This window comes from Clytia hemisphaerica, unplaced genomic scaffold (assembly GCF_902728285.1).
Source record: "Clytia hemisphaerica strain Z4C2 unplaced genomic scaffold, Clytia hemisphaerica genome assembly, whole genome shotgun sequence".
Taxonomy (NCBI): Eukaryota; Metazoa; Cnidaria; class Hydrozoa; order Leptothecata; family Clytiidae; genus Clytia; species Clytia hemisphaerica.
This window is the reverse complement of record NW_027103262.1, coordinates 1,304,637-1,330,291: the sequence shown is the minus strand read 5'-3', so window position 1 is coordinate 1,330,291 and position 25,655 is coordinate 1,304,637. Positions and strand designations below refer to the sequence as shown.

At 36.4% G+C, this 25,655-nt stretch overlaps 3 protein-coding genes across 3 annotated transcripts; 2 read left to right on the top strand and 1 right to left on the bottom strand.

The window, feature by feature from the left end:
- The first annotated feature begins 2,928 nt into the window (after nt 1-2,928).
- LOC136800339 (uncharacterized) lies at nt 2,929-6,102 on the top strand. The gene is made up of 4 exons (XM_067056977.1): nt 2,929-3,096; nt 3,820-3,933; nt 4,706-4,795; nt 5,562-6,102. Exons 1-4 carry the CDS (start codon nt 3,067-3,069, stop codon nt 6,015-6,017), a joined length of 690 nt encoding a protein of 229 aa, XP_066913078.1. The 5' UTR covers nt 2,929-3,066; the 3' UTR covers nt 6,018-6,102.
- A 1,454-nt stretch (nt 6,103-7,556) lies between these two features.
- Nucleotides 7,557-9,343, top strand: LOC136799282 (uncharacterized). The gene is made up of 3 exons (XM_067055986.1): nt 7,557-7,635; nt 8,138-8,269; nt 8,942-9,343. The coding sequence occupies exons 1-3, from the start codon at nt 7,569-7,571 to the stop codon at nt 9,181-9,183; spliced, it is 441 nt and encodes a 146-aa protein (XP_066912087.1). The 5' UTR covers nt 7,557-7,568; the 3' UTR covers nt 9,184-9,343.
- Nucleotides 9,344-9,410: 67 nt separating this feature from the next.
- On the bottom strand, nt 9,411-23,857 carry LOC136800317 (hatching enzyme 1.2-like). Its single transcript, XM_067056954.1, has 9 exons — nt 23,837-23,857; nt 23,298-23,423; nt 22,733-22,897; nt 22,180-22,306; nt 20,711-20,820; nt 20,151-20,222; nt 10,682-10,867; nt 10,177-10,209; nt 9,411-9,736 (listed from the first exon to the last, which is right to left on the bottom strand). The coding sequence occupies exons 2-9, from the start codon at nt 23,419-23,421 to the stop codon at nt 9,621-9,623; spliced, it is 933 nt and encodes a 310-aa protein (XP_066913055.1). The 5' UTR covers nt 23,422-23,423; nt 23,837-23,857; the 3' UTR covers nt 9,411-9,620.
- Between the last annotated feature and the right edge of the window lie 1,798 nt (nt 23,858-25,655).

The window sequence follows — 25,655 nt, the reverse complement described above, 5'->3', positions numbered from 1 at the left end:
AGTCCGTACTTGGTTGTACCCATGCGTGTATGTGTTCTTTTAACTAATGACCTTTATTTAAAAAGAAATCAAAAGCTCCACTTGGCGCTAGGTCCGTGCCGTGTTTTAGGCGCACCACCTTCTTTGCCAACTTGTGCGATGTGGTTCGCTCGATCGCGCAAACAATGAAAATATGATGTAATGATAACATAGCGCGAACCAATGGGATTATGCGAGCAGCAAATTTTCATGTATTTCATACACGAATATGTTTTGGAAAGCTTATAAAGTATAGTGCGGTTGGTGGTTACAAGTATCCGCGATTTTCACAAAAAGGTATACCTTTGATTTTTTATAACGTCAAACCTAACTTTTGAAAACCCCCCCACCCCCTCATAACGTCAATTTGACGTTTTGCGTTGTCAAATGAATATGGACGGCTCCCCTAAGGTTCGGCGTAAAAAGGGCCAAAATAAGGTATTTAATGAAGTAAAGAAAATTTCTGGAATTCGCCGGCCAAATCTCATACCGATCTTATTACTTTGAATAAACGCTGGCTTTCGAATTAATAATGCTCCTCCAAAAAGGCAAACCATTCTCTAAATAAAATGGTAACTTGGTTTTTTTTTGTTAACTTTTTTTTTGTTTAGCCTTTCAGAGGGTTTGAGAATGCTTCAGCCGAAATCTACTGTTTGATCGATATGTAATCGATCAAAAGCTGCTATTGATAGCCGATCAATTTTTAATCGATACTTAATAAAATCGAAGTTTAATCGATCTATAATCGATAAATTAATCAATGACAAAATTGATCCATAAATAAGGGGCCGTCGACAAACGATTTTCCTTTTTTTTAACGGCTTCTGGCCGTAAGGGGTGGGAGGGGGTCACTGCAATGCCGTTAAAAAAGTTTAAAAAAAAAGGAAAGTCTCACTTACAAATTTCATCAGTCCAAAAAGTAGAAACATGTGAATGACTGGTCACGTGACAAAAGTCGGCAATTTTTCCCTCCGCCTCAGTTGACTCCTTGCTCCACCCATCCCGCCCTGACTTGCTGCGGGGCTTGGAGTTTCAAAATTGAAAGGTCACAGCTCAAAACCACATGTTTTTTCCGTGCGAAAAGAAGAACTTTGAGGATTACGAATCGAAAGAACATGGCGGCCATGGACCAGTGAAAGTATTTACTTTTGAAGAATTTTCTTGGCCGCTAAGACATAGAGGGGGGTACCCAGTGCACGAACGGCAAACTTATTTTTCTCTTTTCTGACTTACTTTTGGTTTCTACATAAATCCTTTTTGACCATCTCGTAAACAAGCTTGAAGTCCTTCTTACAGTTTGTTTTCACTTTATTTGAAGGCTTCTTCTTGGAATAATAAGTCGTTAAAAGCGCGCGCTATTCGGACCCAGTCCGCGAACGAGGAACCAGTGCGCGAACGATCTTTTGAAAGAAAAAATTAGAGCTCCGCTCGCAGGTAATACTCTCTTCCGAGATGATACAGGGGTATTTGAACTTTTCAAAACCACGCGCTTTTTCACCAAAATAGCGTCTTTTTTATAAGAACTTTAGTGTTTTACTAACCTGTTTATTTTTGTAAATATTTTCCATTTTTTTGTTTTCTTTTTCAAGTTTTGCTCATCGAAAAGCGCGGCAATGCAGTGTCTTCTTTTTTAATTGAGATCGCCAGCGCTTTCGAATGTTTTGACGTTGCAATGTCTTCATTTTGAATATGGTGTTCGGATCGTTCGTGGACTGGAACCTTTTTTATATCAACTACTGGTGATATGTTTCTATTGATTTTGAATTAATGAGCTAACATGTTTCAATGAAATTTTGTGTGATGGAAGATAACAGGTTTTTAAAAGAGGAAAGTCATTTTCAGAACTCTTCTTGCGCAAATTTTCTTATAAAGAACATTTTCTTTCGCGATCAGCCATATTTACAAAAATCCCGAATTTCGTGATTTTTTTACTTGGCTTCGTTCAAAATCGGTTTGGTGTTGTTCTAGTGCTCCGTTTATTTTAATTTTTGGAGAGATTGCAAGGAATAGTTTGAGGATTCTGCTGCACAAAGGAAGTTCTATAGAAGTTTGTTTTTGGTTGTTTTTTTCAAGTTCAAAGACGCTCGTTCGTGCACTGGGGCCGTTCGTGCACTGGTGATATGACTCTAGGGGGGAGGGGGTCTTAACGAAAACCTTAACGGCCTCAGGCCGTTAAAAAAAAGGAAAGTCGTTTGTCGACGGCCCCTAATCGAGCTTTGAAAAAATCTTGAGTATCGATTACCTATCGATTCTATCGGTTAATCGATATCTAATCCATCGATTACTTATCGATTATTTATCGATTACTCAAGATTATCGATTAACTACGCCTGGAATAAGCAGGAGAAATTCTAAACCAAACGGGGCTGACCACCACTCTATTCAACTGCCAGCCTTAATCCCCCTCCCATCAGATGTAAAATGAAAAAACATCTCTTACACATTTCCTGGAACTTCTTGAAGACTTTGTGAAAACATCACTGAAAAAATATACAATAACCAAAACTTCTGGCTGTCTATCGTCTGCTGTGGTGAAAATTTTTTGAAGTGTCCCGCGTCTTGCTAAAATTTATTTCCGTGGTCAAACCGGTCGATAACATGTCGACCGAAATATCGAGTGACTGCGCCGAATAGTACGTGCGACCACGGACTTTTCTCAAGACATTTCAGACTAAAGATCAAGAATCATTTTTGCTCAAAATTTATTTGATGTCAAGGTTTTAGGCTCAAAAAAACCTTTGTACCTGCTTTATTTTGGTTTCTATACTTGATAAAAATCATAAAATATCTTGTTAAAGTCTAAATATCACCTTATTAAATGATTGGTTTGGTCAGTAAAATACACAAATACGCCATTTATTTACATCCGGTATCGAAGACACAACGTGACTTCTGCTGTTCAAATGCGTAATCACAGCAAAGCTCTCTTTACACATTTAGGCAAACTCATTAAAAAAGATGGTGTTTATCTTTTGTAAAGTGTTTGTAAGTGCTTGCTTACTTTATCCACTTCACGAAGTACAGTTGTTTACTACATGGTGATTGAATATGTTCGAAAATGATATTACAGGCTCGTGGGTAAGTAACCTTGTTTGTATTATTGCTACATAATAATTAAAGTTTTATCCATCCCGTGCCGTCCTATGGGCTGTTTCTTCACCCAAAATTTTTATATCAACTTGTAGACGAGATAATGACAAATCAGTAATCAAGCACAAATCACTAGGCAAAATAAATTACATCAATCACCAATCTACGAATCTACTTGGGCAATATCCAACAAAAACATAACATTATTCTTTGTTTTGAGTTTGATTTGTTTGAAGTATACCAAACCAACAAAGAAAATTTGCCTTTTGAGGCATCTCTGTCTCCAGAGAAACTTACAATAGACCTTTTTTCAAAGAGGCCACCCTGTTGAATAATTATGTACTGTAGTCCAGCAGAAAAACAATGATAAAACCATGCATAATGTATACAATATACATGATACAGTAATTATGCATGGCTCTATCATTGTTTTTATGGCTGGAATACAAAATTATTCAACAGGGCGTCCTATTTGAAAAAAGGTCTATACTTTTGATTGAACGCAATCAATAAAAATGCTGAGGTTCTGTGAAGCCTGTTTTCAGGAATCATAGGAAATTCAACATGATGAGACAGGAGAGGTGGCAAGATAAAATTTTGGGAGTCAGGTTCTCCTGAAAGTTTAAGGAACTGGGCACAAACTTACATTATTGAGATATGTAGCTAAGTTTCATTATCTTTTTAGCCAATTTGAATTTATTTTTATTCTAGCATCCAGCAGGATTTCATGGGCACTTCAGAAGTAAATCTCGTAATGATATTGATACACTCTATCGCCACGGTGCCAAACCTCAGCCACCACAGTTGTTCTACAAGAGATCTGAGGTTTGAAAGAATTCACTTAAATTGGTTATTGCTAGAGCTGAAATGAAACACAATATTCAATCAAAATTAGGCAAGATCGATTTGATTTATTGTTATACGGGAATACCTTTACAAAAATATGGGTCAGTTGATATGATAATAAATTTCTTTAAAAAATCAAGGGTCGGAAAATCAAGATCCAAAAATGTTTGACGTTTTGAATTGAAGCACTAGACTTTTCCCCTTTTACTGATTGGCAACTTTACAAGGATATCTCCAAAAAATTTATGAAGTCCATCCTCCAACTTCGCAAATTCAATATTATTGTCAGTCGGATTAAACAATAAATTGATTTAGTCTTGCCTAAGCCACCTGATATCTCTCTCACTCACATAATCTAATATATATGAAATCTAATCTCTTCTGAGTGTGACAATTTAAAAAAAAAGAATCAAGGGAAAAAAATGAGTTTTCTTGACACTGCCTCTGCCTAAAGTAATGCAATGATTCAGTGTTCCTGTGCACTCTTTTATTAACCAGCATTTTTTTGTCGGGACTTGTAAGCTTTTGTTTATGTCAACCTTGGTGTTAATTTGATTGTTAATTTGCCAGGAACTCTGCTATTCCATGTTTAGAGTTTTTCTTTTGTAAGGAAGCAGAACTAAGGTGATTTTGATTTGATATTATGATTTTTATATGTTATAATAAATTATATGTTACATGGATAATAAGTTTTATCACTTTTGAGCTTCCCTGCTCTCAATCTATTGTAATTTATTCATCCTTGTTATAGGTGAGGTCAGACAATCATAATTTTTCAAGACATGATAATCGAAATACACATGCAAGTGGAATGGGTGATTTAGAAATGCATTTTTCAATGGTATACATCTTTTTTTTAAGGAACACGTTTATAAGGAACTTAAAGCTTAGAGTAATGGTCCGAAAAAAAGGAACTGATCAGGCTGAGAATAAGAAAAAGAAATTAAGGAACAGTAAGAATTAAACTTGAACTTGCACACATTTACAAAAAGCTAAACAAAAAATTTATAAAATATTGATGAAACGACATTCAAAAAGGTCTTTTTCTGCATTGTAAGCAATTGTTCCACATAGCATCAAATCAGCCCAAGAATTTTTATGAGAAAATTTTCATTATCTCTTACAAATTGATCATTTTCCAAATTGTATTTTTCCTGTTCAAATTTTGAGTATCTGTAGCGTAGATTTATATTTCATATTCACTTAAAATATTGTTTTTAATATTTTGTTTCAAAATGGACTGTTTTATTAAAAATCCATACAGGGTTGGACGAACCTTTTCAAGTCAAAATAAAATTCTTGGAAATTTGAGGATACCCCCTGGAAAATGGCAAAATTTGCAAAGAAACCCTGGGCAAAATTTATTCTTTTACTTCAGAGTGACGGTGGACAAACTAAAACTTGTCTTCAACCCCCCTGGAAATTTTAGAATAACTTTTCGCCCCCTGGAAAATGAAAAAACCACTCTTTTAAACCCTGGAAATGTTTCTCAGGTTACCCTCTGGAAATGTTCGTCCACCACCCCCCCCCCCCCCCCCCCCTGTATGGAGATAAAATGGAATGGCCCAATTTTTTAGATATTGATTTTCTTTCATTTTTGATTGTAGGGACTTGGGAAACGTAAACCTGGAGCTAAATCACAACATTATAAATCAACCAGCAGTCTCTTGCATTGGCACAATGACAACAACAGCCCTGCACCATCACCTATTCAACAACAAAAAAATCAATGGCAAAACCAAACAAGCTATTTACAATCTTATAAGACCATTAATAAAGACTCTCAACCTAAGAATGTTGTTACTCATGAACCTATACACAGTCGACGAAATCCAGCTCTGCGGAGAAAATTATTATCAGCTCGAATGTCTGAAAGGAATCCAATCGCTCCTCCATTATTAGCCTGGGGACCAATAGATGGTAAAAGTACTGAAAATTTTAAACCCTGTGTAGGAGATTCATCACGTCGAATAATTCATAGAACTCCACCGCAGAGGATTGTTGAAACAAAAACATCTAATGACCGAGTTGTTCGATACCCACGTGTTAAATCGGCTTTTTGAAAATAATTTCTTATCAGTTCATTTTGTTATGAAGAGGGAACAAGTTGTCGGCGAATTACATTGAATTATTGACTGTCCTTGCACTTTTACGTACGGTACTGTTCAATATTATTCAGGGTGCAGAAAGAAGCTATTCTATTTGATAAAGATGAAGATTGGAAAAGAATCCTTTTAAGGGGTTTGAATGGAGATCTTACAAGATTCTACATGGACCATCATGGGTCATTGGAACTGCTCAAAACTGCTCATTAGATGAACAAAATCCAGCAGCAATGGATTTAATACATATTTGTTATTTGAAAGTCTCATTTGAAAGACTAATGATAAAAGATAGTTGAATAATTCAAACCTTCTACTAAATTTCTTGATGTAGGATTCATCGCATTTTATAGATTTCTTTGAAGAAGCTATACATGGCACTTTGGCAAGTTTCACTCGAAGGTTGAACGTTAGATTATTTTGATTTTTTTATATTTCAAAAAATTATTTCATTTTTGGTTTGTGATAATTAACAGTGAAAGCTTTCAGAATTATGTATTCTTCAAAAATTCTTTTTACTGTATTCAAGATTTCATTGTTCTAGCCTAGCTATACTATATTTTATGAATTCAAAATTTAAGTACAAATTCAATCACAATTCTAAAATAGTCATCGCTCTATTATTGAATGCTGACCTTTGACCCCGGGGAGGTGCAGCTGGGCAAAAGGACCGACGGGTATGTGCGGGTCCTAAGGGTACCTTTTCCAATATGTTTAGAATGCACTGTAAGGGTCGGAAAAACTAGAGATGCACTGTAAGGGTAGAAATTTCAGAAAATTCTTGAAAAATCTAGATATTTTGACCAAAAATGCTAGAATTTTGACCATTTTTTGCACGAAAGGGATCGAGAATTTAGGGGGAAATGCAGCACTCTAAGGGTATGATTTTCACTGATTTTTGCTGCATTGTAAGGTTGCAATTTTAAAAGCCAATTCTTGGCCCACACATACCGTCAGTCTGCAAACCCAGTGCTTCGACCTATTATTACTTTTTCAGCTTTATGATTTTTAGCTTTAATTTTGAAGATTATACCTTTAATGTTTGAGAAAAACACTAGAAAATGCTAGAAAAACAATGGAATGGCCCCCCTTCCCCAGTGGCAATGTTTAGTGCGAACGGCCGTCCCACCGACCTTTCCAATACTTTCAATATTGCCACTGGGGCAAGGGGGCTTGAAGCTTATATTCTACTCTTGTCTCGCCATTTTCGTCCATGATTGTACTTAAAACCATTGCAAAGGTTTTTCAAATCTAAAATGTATGTATATCCAGGTTATACCCTGAACAATGATAGGGATGGAAAAAACTCGAAGTGTTTCATTTTCGTGCTTGATATATCTAGGCTGTTTTACCACCTGATTATATAGTTTTGCTAAACATTTTGGTAAGATAAACAATTAAATTACAATTTCGTGTTTTGAAGAATCTTTAGAGGACTTTGTTTTTCATTGCCATCCTCGTTTAGAAACAGAATAACATATGCCACTGGCTGAGAAGCTTTTTTGCAGCAAAATGATTAGCTCCAAAATTTTAGTAACTTTGGTTTTGTTGGTGGTTGGTGTCAAAGTAAGCACAAGTGGTAGGTAAAGTTTATTATTGAAGCGTTAAATTTTTTAAACAAGTTGACTGGTAAATCATTATTTCTTGAATTGACCAGTACACAATTACCCCTGTAAAAAATAGTAACTTTCAATATTTGAATCAATAGAAATGAAGATTGTGAGTAAGTGCACTTTCCGAAATTCCGATGGAAGGGTCAATAAAGGCAGAATGATTTATTATATGATATTATATAAATTATGCATCCGAATGATAGACATTGTGTGACGTGTCGTGGCACTCATAAGGTTCAGCCTCGCGTGAGAACGCTCTCCCAGTATCGTTCGAGGGTTATGTATACGCCATGACTTGGCATCTCACGTTTGTCAAGTCATAGCGTCTATCAGCGCCGTGATTCCTACTCTTTCGTGGGTAGGACCCATCCCGAATGCATTCAGAGGGCTCATATCTATCTATCCATATATCTATCTATAGCCCGATTAATGTCATTAAATTTATTCTTTTCTTTGTCGTCACATTAGAAGAAGTTTGTAAAAACGAGCAAACGATAAGATGGTGTATTCGAGCAGTTATTTACCCAAACAACAATTGTAACAAAATCAGTGAATTCTCGCAAAAGACTTGTCGAAAATATTGTAATTATTGTGGAGAAGGTATGTATTTGCGATATTCATGAAGTAATTTTTTTATATAGAAGCACCCAAAGTAAACCGGGTGTTTGCCACTAAATTTGAGTTCAAAAAATAAAACTAGCAGCAAACGAATACCCGGGATTTTTGGGTGCTTCCATGTAAAACATTACGTTGTGAATATCGTGAATAGTTAAATGGAGCGTACTTCAGCCGTATCCAGTCCCTTTGTTTCTACACGTGTTTTTATATAAGAACATAAGGCTTCGATGGCCAAAATGTTAAGAACAAGTTAAGAACATTTTAAGGCTTTGCGGACTTGAAAACAACTATATTTGTTAGGAAAATGGACAAAAATACATCAAAAATGGGGATAAAGTAAGAACATTTTAAGAACATTTTTAGGCTTGAAACTCAAAAAGTTAATATCATCTGAAGGCTCAAAGATTTTAGATGTTTTTATAAAAAAACGTATAACTTTTTTCTTCAATAGACTACAGTTAATTCTATTTAATTCGGCGTTCTACTATTCGATTCACTCCATTATTTGACATTATCGTCAACAAGAAATTCGCATAAACAACTCTATACTATTCGATACACTCCTTTTCGATGGAAATCCGATTCCCCCTTGAAAGTCGAATTCCTTTTAAACCTCAGATCGTGTTCTATCAAATTTTCCTTCTTTTTCTTAAGGCGAATGTAAAGATTTATTGAAAGAAGAAGATTGTGAGAAATTCAAAGATTTGTGTGGAAGAGCTCTTTACATAAGAACAAATTGTCGAAAAACATGTCAATATTGTCGTTGGGGATGCAAAGACACACTACCTAAAGAGAAATGCCAACGTTGGAAACCATTATGTGATAAAAGCCCCTACGTCAAACAGAATTGCTTGGATACATGTGGGGTCACATCTTGTACTTGGCGAAAGAATTAAAGATTGCCTTAATTTTCCATTCAATGCGCCAATTTCTTTCTAGACTAATATGAAGGTTTTTTTAGAAGTATCTTATATTTATAAACTCTAGTTTTCCGGAAAATAGAAGGACAAAAATTTGATATTTTGTCATTTTATCATTTCCTAGAAAAAATACTGTTGAAACAACTTTATAACAACCAAGAACAAACGTAAGTCAAAAAAGTTTAGAGACAAAAAAAAGTTTTTTTTTTCTTATTTTCAAATTCTTTCTTATAAAAAAAGATTTAATCGCTCTATCTCGTACCCAGGGTCACTTGAACCACTGACGAACATGAAACATTCGTAAGCGCTATCAGAATCATTAGAAACGACCTATAAGGACTGGATTCTAGTTTAATAATTAGTAATAAATATTGAGAAAAAAATTTCCATTCCGATCGAGCGCCAAATTATTTTTAACACAATTTGCACGTGACTCGACATCGCCGTTTTACTCCACTGTTTACTTTACATAATGGCCTCCAAAGCCAACATTGATAAGCACTTTCCAAATTGTAGCATGGTAATTTCGCTGGAAAATGAATAAAACATATGACCAAGATTAGGCTAAAATTTCGTTACAGAAATCCATCCCGTTTTAATGGGACAACTATTCTCCAAATCCAATGCAAAGACTTTCTGGGTGCTTTTTTGGAAATAATTTTCCACCTGGATGGACAGGTTATTAAGCCTACCATATCAAAAAATATTATTATATTTAGAATATAGGGCGTACAAAAATGTAAACCAAAGTCTTTGACAGAATACACGTTATTTATAAGTATATGAGGCTGAAAATTTGCCCGCAAAATCTACGAACATTAGGAACAATCTCACTCTCATTTAAAAATAAGTACTGATTTTTTAATAGATTTCAAACCTGAAAATTTCGAAAAATTAAAAACAGCCAACCCTGAGCCAAAATTTACTGGTTCTTATAAAATAATGTGTAATAAAATGATAGAAACTTACAGCAATACATCTTGTTTAATTGAGCAATGTCACCTGTCAACAAAAAACGATTTCAAAAAGGAGGAATTTCCGAAAATTTGCGAAATTTAGACCTGACCTTAGGGCTGGTTTCTTCGCCTTCCTGAGTCTCACTAAGGGTTGCAAAAAAATAAAGCTAATTAAAAATATATAAAAACTTTTTGCAATATGCGTCAAAATATATTTAGAATTTTGGAAATTTTCTCGTTTTTCAAAATTCGGACGAGAAAGTCTATTAAGGGCTATTTGTTAAATGTAATCGAATATCTCAATTTGAGAGGGTATATTCTGAGCCTTATGGACCAATTATTAAACTTTTGGATCCACAGACCCTAAGGTCTTTAAGTCTAGCGTTAAAACTCAGGGTTACCCTTCCAACCTAAGTTAGAGTGCTTCCAAATCGTTTGTGGCTATAAGATTTCGTAGGAATTTCAGTTTTTTCTCAAATATTACTACCTTAATTGTCTAGATATAAATAAGTCATTACCTTTACTCAACCCATGACGATTCCCAATTTTATTTTGGTAAGCTGGGTTTTTGGTCCTTATAGTGATCAAGCCTTGTCTCTTGGCGAAAGCATTGTTAGTGTAATGCATAATCGATTCATAATCATATTTGAAACCAAGGGAATTGATCATTGCTGTTGAGTATCTTTTGAAATTTCCCGCCCTACCTGATAAATTGACAAAACAAAATCAGTAGAGACATCATATAAAGAAATTTCGATGGTACACAAAGTGTTAAGTTAATGTTTGAATCTGTATATATAAAAAAAATTTAAAATCAAAACAAAACAAAAATTTTATAATTTATGCAATTTCAGTAAAATTTATTCAATTTAATTTAATTTATTCATGACATCATAATTTATTTTCATTAGCTAATTATTTATACTAATTTATTCATGACATTATAATTTATTTGACCTTTGACCTTGACCTCACTTCTTAGGCTGCCATTATGATGAGTCATCATGTTGGAATTGGCATGCCAACATGGTAGACTTATGCATAAAAGGTGTGTCTCAAGTCAGTCTTGCTAATGCCACTAGACAGTAAGCATCATGCAACTTAGTCATTCATAAATTCAACATGGCTACCATTGTTTCATGTGGCACTCAGTGAGCACGCATTCAGTCTCAGCCTCTGCTCACATTTTGATTTTGGATTTGATTTATTCATGGTTCATTTTGTTTGTTTATACATTTTGAGCTTTTCATTTACCTACTGGCATCATTTCACAGCATTCACATTTGGCCAGCTGGTAAGTTTCTTTCACTGACACACCTTAAGTTAGGACTTTCTACTTTTGTGACTTAGATATTATTCAACTCAGACATTTTACTTATTTCCTACATAATTATAGATTCACTCATAGACTTAGGCTTAATTTCTTTCATTGTCAAACTTTATACTTACGCTATTTTCATTTTACATTGTTTAGTTTGACGGTTTATCAATATCAATACAAATCGTACAAAACTCGCCTGATTAATGCCCGCCAGCACCGGTAACCCCACAGTCAAACAGATCCAATCATCAAGGCGACCAGTCAATCAGACCAATTCGTCATCCATCACTCAGACAATCAGTCATCACTTATCAACATCAAATGTCCTTACGCAGATCGACTAGAAAGACCAAAAGAATATCGGACTACAGTGTATTCAATTCACTCGGAAGGTCATCACTAGAAGAATCACCGGAAACATCCGAACAACTACTGGACACATCTTACGAATCACCAGACACATCCGACAAATCATCAGACACATCCGACAAATCACCGGACACATCAGACAAATCACTGGACACATCCGACAAATCACCGGACACAACCGACAAATCACCGTACACATCTTACAAATCACCAGACACATCTGATCGAAGTCAAGAGGATACCTTACCAACTGAATCATCCAAGCAAGTTGACATCAAACCAAAGGTACCCCATTCAACTCAATCTGATATCGAGCTATCAAGGCACATCATGTCTCCCAAAGCTGAAGTGGAGGCAGAAATACTCATCGAAGAGATCACGGACCTCATCATCGAGAATCCAATTTCATCAGACACCATAACTGAGAATGACGCTATTGTCACCCAATTGCTAGACTTACGAATTCCATTACGAAACTTCAAAAAACTCTTTAAAACTGAAAATCTGAATAAAGAACTTATTGAAGGTATAGAAAAGACCCTTCAAGACATCAGAGAGTACTTCAAATTAGCTCGTGAATTCAAGCAAGCTGCGACAGCTGCTCAAGTAAAGCAAACTACAGATGCTCAAAAACGACATACCGAATCAATGGAGTTCACTGTGACTGAGATAATACGCTTGTTAACTGAACTTACCACATACTTTCAACAATCACTAGACGACATAACCGATGCTGAGCTAATCGAGATAAAGAATGACAAGTCACACAAAACAGACATCATCAACAAAGTTGTCAAAAAGTATGAACTTATTTTACAAACTGAATTTACAAAAACTGAAACAAAAACTGTAGTTTCAAATATTGGTGTCAATTACAAACTTATGACATCTTGAAAAGTACCTTTTATGAATCACTGGATAAACAAATCAAAGATCGAGATGTATATAAGCAAAAACTTTTCAACAACTCAAAGCTCAACATCACCCTCCACAAGTTCTCTGGTGCCGACACAGACGATTTCTACACGTTCAAAGACAAATTCAACAAATTGCACCTACACACGACACCAAAACACCTTCTACCAGAACTCTTAAAGAACAACTTCCTTAAAGGACCAGCACTGAGTATGGTCAAGAGCATGAACGACATCGACAACATCTGGAAGCAACTGAAGTTCGCCTACGGAGACGTCAAGATGATGCTATCAAAGAAGATCAAATATGTAGCTTCAATGGAACCATTATCTAAAAGCAAAAATCATGAGTTGGCACATTCACTAAGCCGGCTCATCACCGCCATCAAAGAAATCATCCAACTCGCTGAAATCCATGGTATCGAACAACATCTCTACTACAGTGAAGGCTTAAACCACATCTATAGTCTTCTCGGTGAACCAACACTTACAAGATGGCTACGCAAAAGTACAGATGAAGACTTCACACCAAGACAATCATGGTACCATTTTGTCAAGTATCTCGAACAAGAACAGAAGCTACAACAAACCAAATTGACTGTCACCCAGACGTACCTCGACAAACCCAAACCACCCAGGACTGACAGAGGACCTAACGGCAAGGGCAGATCAGGCTACTACAACAACCCAGACAATAGACTGTGCAATATCTGCGACTCCGAGCCTGGACAAGACAATCACCTTCCATCAAAAGGTCCAGCCGGAAAGCAAATCATCCAATATCACACATGTCACAAATTTGCTGAGTTGAGTCCTGCCAACCGTTATGCTGTTCTCCAAGCAAAAGGATACTGCTATCAATGTCTCTCTTCCCAGGAGCAAGCATCTCACATGGGCGACACAAAGAAGGCAAATGTCAACGTGACTTCGCATGTCCGCGCACGCATCACATCAAGACTACCCACGTAAACATATCCTTGTCTGTCACGATCACAAAGACACGGATGCAAACAAGAAGCTCCTCGAGAAATACAAGTCGAAGTACCTGAAGAATCCAAACCTACCACCATTCACAAAGAACATAAGTCTTTCATTCCATTCGTGCTTCAAAACAACGCCTTCAGCAAATCCATCCACTTCACCAGACTATCAATCAACAAGTGACGATGAAGGCATCTACCTACTTCAAAACGTTGTCATCAACCACAAGGTATTCACAATTTTCTTCGACAGTGGTTGCAGTGACTTTATCGTGAAACACAGTGCAATCAAGAAGCTTGGTACGAATGTCACTCAAGAGTCATCAGAGATCACATCAATTGGTGGAGTTGGCACCTCGACACAAACAACACGTGGAACATACAACGTCCAGATACCCATGATGAATGGCCAACTAGCATCCCTCAGAGGCGTGTGTATGGACCAGATCACATCAACCTTTCCACGCTATCCATTGACTGAAGTATTCCAACAAATCTGCAAGACGTACTCAAAAGATCCGTCAACTCTTCCAAAGCCATCAGCCCATGTTGGTGGAGATGTTCATCTGATGCTTGGTATCAAATACAACAGGTATTATCTTAAACTTATATATCAACTACCTTCTGGTCTGGCAATCTATCAATCAGTCTTTCGCAACGGTGATGGAGGTTCAGGCATCATTGGTGGTCCACATCAAATTTTCACCGCCATTCACAATCAATTCTATGGCACCTCTAACATGTCAGGATTCTTCACCCGTCAATACAAAATCTACAAAGATGGGATCAATATCAACCCAGATGCATCTCATCTCTCATTTCCATCCAGAAGTATCAAACGTTTTGAAACATCTGAATCAACTGGCTCCGAAATTACTTATCGCTGTGTCAGTTGTCGAAATTGTAAAGATTGCAAGAATTCAGAACACCAACGTGAAATCAGCATCAAGGAGGAAGTTGAACAGAGCATCATTGACGCTTCACTTGACATCAATCTGGACACCCAAACGATAATAGCTAAATTACCCTTTATCGACAGACCATCAAAGCTCGCTCCCAACAAAGACATTGCTTCTCGTATCTATTATCAACAACTGAAGAAACTCGATCGTCCAGAGAACAACAAAGACAAAGCCGACATCCTTGAATCGGAAGCCAAGTTGCAAAAGCTTGGGTACGTTGAGTATGTCGAAAACCTTGCACCCGAGCAACAATCAACACTGAGGGAAACAACCAACCAAAATTTCATTCCATGGCGTGCCGTCTGGAAGGAGAGTTCTGTCAGCACTCCGTGCCGTGTTGTATTTGATGCATCGCATCCAACATCATCTGGTGTCAGCCTCAATGACATCCTGGCCAAAGGACAAAACAACTATAACAAACTACAAAATCTTCTCATCCGTTGGTCAACACACCTGATTGGCATCCACACTGACATCCGAAAGATGTACAACACCATTAATCTACATCAAGAGCACTGGCAATTCCAGAGGTACATATGGCAAAAAGACTTGGATCCATCAAAAATCCCTAAAGAAAAAATCATTAAGACGCTCATTTATGGAGTCAGATCATCAGGAAATCAAGCGGAATGTGGTCTGCGATCCATTGGTCAACTCTTCAGCAAGGAGTATCCTGAAGTCAACCGTATCATCAAAGAAGACGTTTACGTTGACGACTGTATCACAGGAGAGTCATCCACCAAAGAAGCATTCAAACGTGCAGATGAACTACAGTCTGTCATCAACAGAGGAAACTTCACTCTCAAAGGCTTCACTTTCTCTGGAATGAAACCAACCGAAGATTTATCAGAAGACGGTTCAAGCATCTCTGTTGGAGGAATGAGATGGTTCCCTGAAACCGACGAACTCACACTCAGTATCTCAGACCTCAATTTCTCCAAGAAGAGGAGGGGAAAGAAATCTTCAAAAGCATCTAACATCATCCCGGACAAGCTAACACGTAGAGATTGTGCATCCAAAGTTGCAGAAATTTTCGATCTGACAGGGAAAATGTCACCAATCGTTGCTTCAATGAAACTCGATCTTCACGAATTAACAGCACGACAACTTGACTGGAATGATATTATTCCTGATGAACTCCGTCAAATGTGGTTGGACAACTTCAAAATGATGAAAGACCTCGGAGAAGTACGTTTCAAACGCGCCATTGTACCAGAAGATGCTCTCAACACAGACATACACACATTGGACTTTGGCGACTCAAGCAAATCATTAATTTGCACCTGCATTTATGCACGATTCCAACGGAAAAATGGTTCATTCTCCTGCCAACTTGTGTTTGCAAGAACACGCACAGTACCAAAAGGACTCTCATTGCCACGTGCTGAACTACTTGCTGCACTTATCAACACTCACACTGGTGAAGTAGTTCGTAGATCATTTGGAACACTACACAAGTCCTCACTCAAATTCACAGATTCACAAATTGCTCTCCATTGGATCTCCAATGATGAAAAGCCACTGAAGTTGTGGGTCAGAAACCGTGTGGTAGAGATCAACCGTTTCAAGTCAAAAGAAGACTGGTTCTACATACCAACAAACAACATGATTGCTGATCTTGGAACCAGACGTGGTGCAACCATTGCTGATGTCAGCCAAGACTCAAAGTGGATGAACGGTATGGACTGGATGAGACTTCCATCGACGGAATTTCCAATCAAATCTGCTCAAGACCTGAAAGTAACTGACTCGGACATCAAAGAAATCGACAAAGAGAGGACAATTCTTGTTCATCATGCTTCAACTACACCTGATCCAATTCAACTTGCAAAACAGAGGTATCAATTCTCCAAATATCTGATCGACCCTAACCATCGTAGATTTTCAATCACTGTTCGCATCTTGGCATATGTTATTCGATTTTGCAAAAGTTTCATATCAAAATGGAAACAAAAGAAAACGTTGATTGTCCAAACTTCTAAACCACTCATCCTATCAAATGAAGAAATCATCAGAGCTGAAAAGTATTTCTATCAAAAGGGCACAATGGAAGTACAACATTTTCTATCAAAATCAAAGTATGACAAAATCTCACAAGTCAAGGACAACATTCTGATGTACACTGGCAGAATCTTGCCAACAACACAAGTTTCTGTTGTTGGACGTTACACTGACACCATGAAAGACCTCACATCAACGACATTTATGGTTCCAATCCTAGACAACAACTCACCAATTGCTTACAGCATTGCTTCAGAAGTTCATTGGCACGATCCAAACACTCAGCATTGTGGCATCGAAACAACTCTACGACACGTTTTAAAGAAATGCTTCATCATCAATGGCCGAAATCTCATGAAAAGGATCAAACGCTCATGTCAAAGATGTAGATTTCTGGAAAAACGCACCGTTCAAATGGCAATGGGACCCATCCCAATCTTCAATTTGACAATCGCACCATCATTCTATTTCACTCAAATGGATTTATCTGGTCCTTACTCATCTTATTCACCGCACCATAAACGTACCACTGTCAAAGTATGGTTGATTGTGTTTTGCTGCTGTTCAACAAGTGCAGTGAAGATCAAGACAATGGATGATTACTCAACAACAGCCTTCATCCAAGCCATTACACGCTTTGCTGCAGATCATGGATTCCCAAAACGACTAATGTGTGATGAAGGAAGCCAATTGGTTAAGGGCTGCAAAGAAATGAATGTCAACCTACTTGATTTGCAGCACCATCTCAGCAAGACGAAAGTCGATTTCCAAGTATGCCCCGTTCAAGGACATAATATGAATGGGAAAGTTGAACGGAAGATACAAGAAATAAACAATTCCATCAGTAAATCACTCAACAACCAAAGATTATCTATTCTCCAATGGGAGACATTAACAGCTTCAATTGCTAACCAAATCAACAACTTACCCTTAGCTATTGGAGATGTCACCGGAGATTTCGAATGCCTAGACCTCATTACACCAAATCGATTAATGCTAGGCAGAAACAATGACAGAGCAATCGACGGGCTCATACTATGCGATCATCCCACCAAGATCCTGAAGGATAACGAAAAGGTATTCGATACATGGTTTGACGTTTGGCTCACCGTACATGTTCCAAAATTGGTCAAGCAAACGAAATGGTACGTAAGCGATCAAATTAGTGTTGGAGACATTGTTTTGTTCATTAAACATGAATCATCATTATCAAACAAATATACATACGGTTTGGTAAAGGAATTGGAGTTTGGAGATGACTTGTTGCCAAGAAAGGCAAAAATTGTATATAGAAACGAAAATGAAACTGTTATGCGCGAAACCCATCGTGCTGTACGTGGACTGGTAATAATTCATCATGTAGATGAATGTGATTATTTACATGAACTTTGCATACTAGCCAAAAATATAGACTTCGCTTCCAAAGTTTAATTTTCATTTGGGGGAGTGTTAAGTTAATGTTTGAATCTGTATATATAAAAAAAAATTTAAAATCAAAACAAAACAAAAATTTTATAATTTATGCAATTTCAGTAAAATTTATTCAATTTAATTTAATTTATTCATGACATCATAATTTATTTTCATTAGCTAATTATTTATACTAATTTATTCATGACATTATAATTTATTTGACCTTTGACCTTGACCTCACTTCTTAGGCTGCCATTATGATGAGTCATCATGTTGGAATTGGCATGCCAACATGGTAGACTTATGCATAAAAGGTGTGTCTCAAGTCAGTCTTGCTAATGCCACTAGACAGTAAGCATCATGCAACTTAGTCATTCATAAATTCAACATGGCTACCATTGTTTCATGTGGCACTCAGTGAGCACGCATTCAGTCTCAGCCTCTGCTCACATTTTGATTTTGGATTTGATTTATTCATGGTTCATTTTGTTTGTTTATACATTTTGAGCTTTTCATTTACCTACTGGCATCATTTCACAGCATTCACATTTGGCCAGCTGGTAAGTTTCTTTCACTGACACACCTTAAGTTAGGACTTTCTACTTTTGTGACTTAGATATTATTCAACTCAGACATTTTACTTATTTCCTACATAATTATAGATTCACTCATAGACTTAGGCTTAATTTCTTTCATTGTCAAACTTTATACTTACGCTATTTTCATTTTACATTGTTTAGTTTGACGGTTTATCAATATCAATACAAATCGTACAAAACTCGCCTGATTAATGCCCGCCAGCACCGGTAACCCCACACAAAGCAAGTGGGTACCTTTGTTGACAAAGTAGAAAGACTTCCAACTTATTTTCCTTATTTTCAAATAAGTTACACTGGGCAAAATAAGAGATTTCCAATCCTGGAAATATCTTGAAAATATGATATTTCCATATACTTTTGTAAATATGGCAATATGACTTTTCTATATTTCCAAAGTTGTTGAAATACCATATTTCATGATATTTCCAATCCTGAAATTCATTGAAACATCACATTTTCAAAATATTTCCAATTTTTGGAAATATCATATATCCAAAGTTGGAAATATTTTGAAAATATGATATTTCAGATTTGAAAATATCATGAAATATGGTATTTATTTGCACAACTTTGGAAATATAGAAAAGTCATATTTTCACATTTACAAAAGTATATGGAAATATCATATTTTCAAGATATTTCCAGGATTGGAAATATCTTATTTCGCCCAGTGTTGATTTATAACCTTTGAGTGTCACCTTGGAAAAGAAAAAATTGGACAGAATCATAAAATATTGGAGTGAGACACCCCTGTCTCACAGCCCCGTTGGAACTTTATACCACAGCGAGGACAAATATTATTATTGAATTCCCAATGGGGATAGTAATTCTATTGTTCCAAGCTTAAAAAAGACAGTGTGGATGGTTTTTTTACATTGAATTCATTTGTTATATGACCAAAAGACTGTGTATCGGTAAAATGGCCTTTTCAAAACGTATATATACGTATTCTGGCTTCTAAGGGTTAACATGGACTCAATTGTTTTTCATTTTTCATTTAAAATGCCTTTATCTACTTTCTCTTAGTACCAGTAGTCATTTTGGACAGTTTGAACCAGTTTTAAAGATTTAAAAAAATTTCATTAACCTTTCAAAGCCGCTTACTTTTTTGAAAAAGGCCAAAAATTTCATCATTTTTTTCTGGAAATTTTTTCTTTCAAAGGCAATTTCTCGACCAGGACAAACAATTCAGGTATCAAGTTTGGTATTGTTGGAAAGCTTCTTCTCTCAGCTACAAAAAATAGCAGATTCTTTTTCTCTGAATCCCAAGTGGATTGAATTGAATTTCAAATGGGGATGAGATCAAATTTGATTTCCCAGTGGGGACAAAATTTTGGGCATATTTTCCAGTAGGGCCGGGGTCCCAGCGGGTCTGTGACACAGGGTTGTAGTGAGAGACGACTGATTGATTGTGTGGGGACTGGGTACCTGGTGTTATATTGTTAAGGATGATTTCGACGTAATTGTCTCGATCAGGTCTTGATTGTTCATGAAATAATCCTGAAATATATAAAAAAAATTCATTATATGTTTGACGAGACACGTACATTATTTTTGATTTTATGTCCCTGCTACAATTCTAAGAAAGTCGAAAACCATTTTTTCTCATTTCTTTATATGATGTACCAAAAGAAAAACCGACTGTATTTATGGAACTGAAATTACTACAAACAATTATGAAGATTTTTTACAGTGAAATTCTCCTTAAATCGAACACGCAGGGGGAAGGTTAATTTACTCGAGTTGTAGAAATTCCGAGTTATTAAGAGTGGTTTAGAACATTTTAAGACTTTGCGGACCTTAAAACACCCGATTTCAAAGGAAAATGGACAAAAATATTCAAAAATAAGAAAATAAGAACATGTTAAGAATATTTTCAGGCTTAAAAGTCAAAAAGTTAAGAACATCCCAAAGCTTCAAAATTTTTGGATGTTCTTATAAAAAAATGTGTATTTTAATACTGTTCCAGACACACTAAGGGAACTCACCCAAAGCATGTCCAAACTCATGTGTAACAACCCCTTTGTATTCGCAACCTTTTCCAATAGATAATTCTTGTCCTTCATGATTGTTGTACATACCAACATGAGACCAACATCTAAGCGAAAGTATAAGTCATATAAGTAAGTCAGCTGGCACACAACGTTGTTTCTAAGAGAACTCACCCAAAGCATGTCCAAACTCATGTGTAACAATCCCTTTGTCTCACGTTCATTTAACGTTATATGGACGTTGTGAACGTCAGATTAACGTCAAAACAACGTAGTGTGCCAGCTGGGAAGTCTGTGACCGCAGCCGAAGATGAAGCGAGAGCTCCTGTTTCGAAAGCTTACTATCCAAAGTTTGATGAGAACGCCACTCTTTCTTCCCGGATTGATCCACTTACCCTTGATCCTTATCTTAACTGCTGAGCATCAAGCAGAGAGGCGTCAAGTTTAATTTAAAGTATGAAGTCTTTGGTGTATTACTCAGTCGTGGATTCAACCCGCGACCCTACACCGTAATCGTAAGCACTACCTTTGCGCTACGGTATACGAAAGTAAACAAATAGGTTTTCTACCCAGCTGACACACAACGTTGTTCATCTAACGTTATATGGACGTTGTGAACATTGAATTGACGTTGAAACAACGTTGTGTGCCAGCTGGGTATTATAGTCCAATCGATATGCAGAGGTTTCAAAAATACTGAGAAGAGTTAAGTCATCGAAATTCACCACATTTTCCGACTGAAATTTAAGTAGTTCTTTCATATTTCAAGAAGCTTATTGGGAGTTGAACCTGGTTTGCTAGACAGGAATTGATGCAAATGATAATTAAGTTTTAGTCATTTGTTTGTTCACTTTAGGCTAATGCGCTGTAGAATGGTAAAGGTAAATTTCTTATGTTTTTGAGAAATGCAATAACAATACGATATGCTATCACCCGTCAGAGGGGTAGCAAACGCGGGAAAATATATGTTGGCAGAGTTACAAACGTAATGGGCGGAATATGGAAAAAAATAATGGTGGCCGAGTTAGGAACAAACTTAAAACACCTCCGTCACTGATTGCTCCTCCCTGGACTAACCTCTGCTTTTTTAAATTCATCCCACCTCCTCCCACACTTAAAATATAAAATTGGGTTAAATTGGGTTCGGGGACGCGCCACTGGTCAGGGTCCCTATTTTAGGTTCTGAAAATACTTGACAGGGTCCCAAATTAAACGGTTTTCAAAATGTTAATCTGACAGGGTCGACTTTTAATTAAAACAATTTCGACTTTTCGTTCTGATAGAATACCAAATTTATCAAACATTCATATTTGAAAAGTGGATCCTGTACTTTTCAGACTCCAGTGGCACGTCTCCGTCGGCCGTCAAGGTCAGTGCCCCCCCCTCCGGGCGCCTAATAAATGATTCACTTTTTAGTGTCTCTGTGTAAGACGATGTCAAGGGTCTGAATTCGAATTCTTGCTTACCCGTCTTTCTTGACAATGTGAAGATGTGCTTTGCCTAATGGTCTTTTATCGACTTCTTGAAATTTGATACATGTATGTTTAATGTATTCTCTGACAGCTGCTTTGATGGCACCTTTTGCTTTGTATCCTGACGAGTGAAAAAGCATTTGAAATATGAGCAAATCATCGAGGCTCAACCAAAATAAATACATAATTTAAAAAAAACTTCTAAGTATGAACTCTTATAGCTTTTAGATAAAGAATAAAAAATTTATTTCCATACCACCCGGATGTCACACCTCCTCAACATAGGGAGTACTGACTTTTTCTGGAATAGCCCAATAGAAGAATCTTCGAGCTGACTGAATGAAACATGTAGACAAATTTGTGTTCGAAAACCCTATATTTTTCCTAACTGATTAGCCTGATGGATTAGATAGCATTTTAGTATCTCAGATAAGTCATTCGATGCAGTACCTCAGAAAATTAGGCAAAGCCGTTCTATTGGTTCGTTGCAGGGATGACCTCAATTCTAATAGAATGACTTCATTTTATTTTACCTGTGGTAACTTACCAAGTGCTGGGTTAATATAATATGGAATAGGTATTGCCATGCCATTTGCTTTCCAATTTCGTGCTCTAATTGCTGCAAATTGTGATCCTGCTCTTTTGGAGTCTTGCTCAATTACAGCTAACATTTGATCTGGATCAAGAATAATGTCTCCCTCAAATTTGTTACCTGTGAAAACAAATAAAAAGGTCTTTATATCATGATATATTTATCTAGATTTAAATAATAACAATTATATTATAAGTTTAAAGATAATAATTTCAAATAAATTTAATGAAATAATTTGAAAAATATCCAAAGTAAGGTTCAACCTTCGCACTAGTTATTTGAAAGAGGGAGTTTCGTGAAGCTAGGGAAATTAAAGAAGTCAAGCTCTTTGGCGCGGATACGAAAAAAGTTTGATAAAAAATAGAAGTCTCATATTTAAAGGGTTCTACCAATGGACTACTTCATTATTTTGGCTTTCCCAACTGGCACACAACGTTGTTTCAACGTTTATCTAACGTTCACAACGTCCATGTAACGTTAGATGAACATTGAAACAACATTGTGTGTCAGCTGGGATTACCTTCTTCAGGATTTGGATATGGAATGACTTCTTCCTCGACTTTCTCATCATGCGGTAGTGAGAAGCTCGATGCCACTAAGATTGCTAACAAAATTGTAGCAATGTAACATATTAAAGTAGCCATCTCTAGAAAACAAGTATACAAAAATAATTGTAAAGTAGACTCTCGTAAATTGATCTTCTATCACATTCGAATATTTATATAATTCGAACTAACTAACTTCGTCAAATAAAACCCTCGTAAAATCCTTTCTATAATTCGAATCTTTCTGTAATTCGCGGACAAATTATAAACTTTCCATTCGAATTCGAATTAGCAAGAGTGGTCTGTACTTATACAGTCTCCTGACAATATATCTTATCGGAGTTTTTTATTTTTCTAAAAAAGCGATGCATTGTGGGATTGTTTCGGGAGTATTACAATAGAATTCTCTCGAGGAATTCCTAAGAAATTTCTATTGAAATACTCCCGAAGCAATCCCACAATGCATCGCTTTTTTAGAAAAATCAAAAACTCCGATAAGGTCTATTGTTCATACCATTTATGGATTGTGTCAATTTTTTACAATTATGAAACTATTCTTATTCCAACCCTTAACCAAATGTGTGATAAGGTTAAGAGTATGAAAAATATCGTACCCTTTTCCTTTTTCTTTTCTAAGCCTATCACTTTCAGTTAAAATTCAACGTTTGAAGAGCTACCTTCTGTAGTTAATTAGATTTCCAAAATTTACCAAAAGACCCTTTATATTGGTCAATATTTTTCGCATATTAATGATATAAGATAACAGCTTGAGTAAATAGTGAAATGTTCTGTCATTTAGTGCCGAGTGCAGGAGGATGGTCTAAAGTTGGTAATGGGCTCTTCCAGAAAAAATCCGTCCATGGGGGGTGGAGGATGAATTGTCCAGGGGTATTGAAAAAATACCAAAAAATTGCAATGTCCAGGGGGTAAATTCCAATGTCCAGGGGTAATTTTTTGTGTCCACGGGGTTGATTTGATGTTTGTCCAGGGGTATAACCCGTGTCCATGGGGTTAAAAATCAAAATGTCCAGGGGTAATTCATGAAAAAAATAATATATCCTCCACCCCCATGAACAGATTTTTTCTGGAAGAGCCCAATCATTTGATTTTCTGAATAAGTTGTAGATCAAAGTCAAGAAAATATTGTATTGTTTCAGTATTTTTTCAGGAACACGTTACTTCGACGAGGGGGGGGGTTGTGTTGACCAACGATACCAACGGGTATGGATGATGATGTACGGCGGCTAAGAGTATGTTTTAAAGATAGGCGATATTATCGTCCGTTGAAGTGATAGTGAAGGCGGGAAAATATGGCGTTATGACAGTATACGGAAAAAAATCAGCGATAGAATTTAGAAGACTGGTAACTCTACCGGCTGTAAACTCTTTTCGGAACAAAACTCGTTTGAGAATTTTGTTCGGTTTCGGGTTCATTTTTTAGATAGTGATTATTTGTCTTAGACTATAGCATAGTCTAGTTTTAGCAGAAATCCACTTTCAGGTTGGAATTCTTTTCAGTAAATCAAAGAAAAACAAAGAATTGTCTAGTCTGAATCGTAGACCTCTACAAAACCGCAGGTAGTATAGGGTTCTAAAAGAAGCACGAATTTGTTAGAGGATGCAAGCAGCCTAAGAATAGCCCTGAAATTCTAATTTTATTACTCTAAAAGGGCTGAAAAATTGAGGAAAATGCACTTAAACGGTTTGAGTTTTACCGATCTTTCCTGCACTGTGTGGGTAAAATTTTAAAAGCCAACTTTTCGACGCAGAGACTGGGCATTACTTTCCTACAGTTCAATATTTTTGGCGTTTTTTATGCTAAAAGAAAAAAGTCTTCTTCATTGTGAAATATACTGTTGAAGAGACCTTCCAGCGGTTTGCGTGAATGCATGCGTGAATGGGCTTTTTCATTTGCGTGAATGCGTGAAATTAAAAAAAAACAAAAAAAAAACTGCGTGAATGCGTAAATTGGAAAACTTTGCGTGAACAAAAGTAGGTTGGAAGGTTGAATTGAAGGTCCACTGGTCCACTGGCGGGGGGCCTCTGTTGAAAATGAAAAAATTACAGTTCTTAAAAATGTAGGTCATTCATTTCTTTCCTTGATTGTGCGGTATTTTTTGGAAATCTTCTTTCATCAAATCTTCTAAAAAAAACACTTTTCATTTTATTTTCCTGAAAATATTTGAAAAGCTGAAATAAAGACTTTCCGACATCGTTTTTGCTCCATTTTTGAAAAATTAAATATACTCTTCAAATATTTAACCAAAAAAGATAACCGAGAATTCACCATAAACATCTGTCAATCTCCCATACGAAACTTTGAATAAGAAATC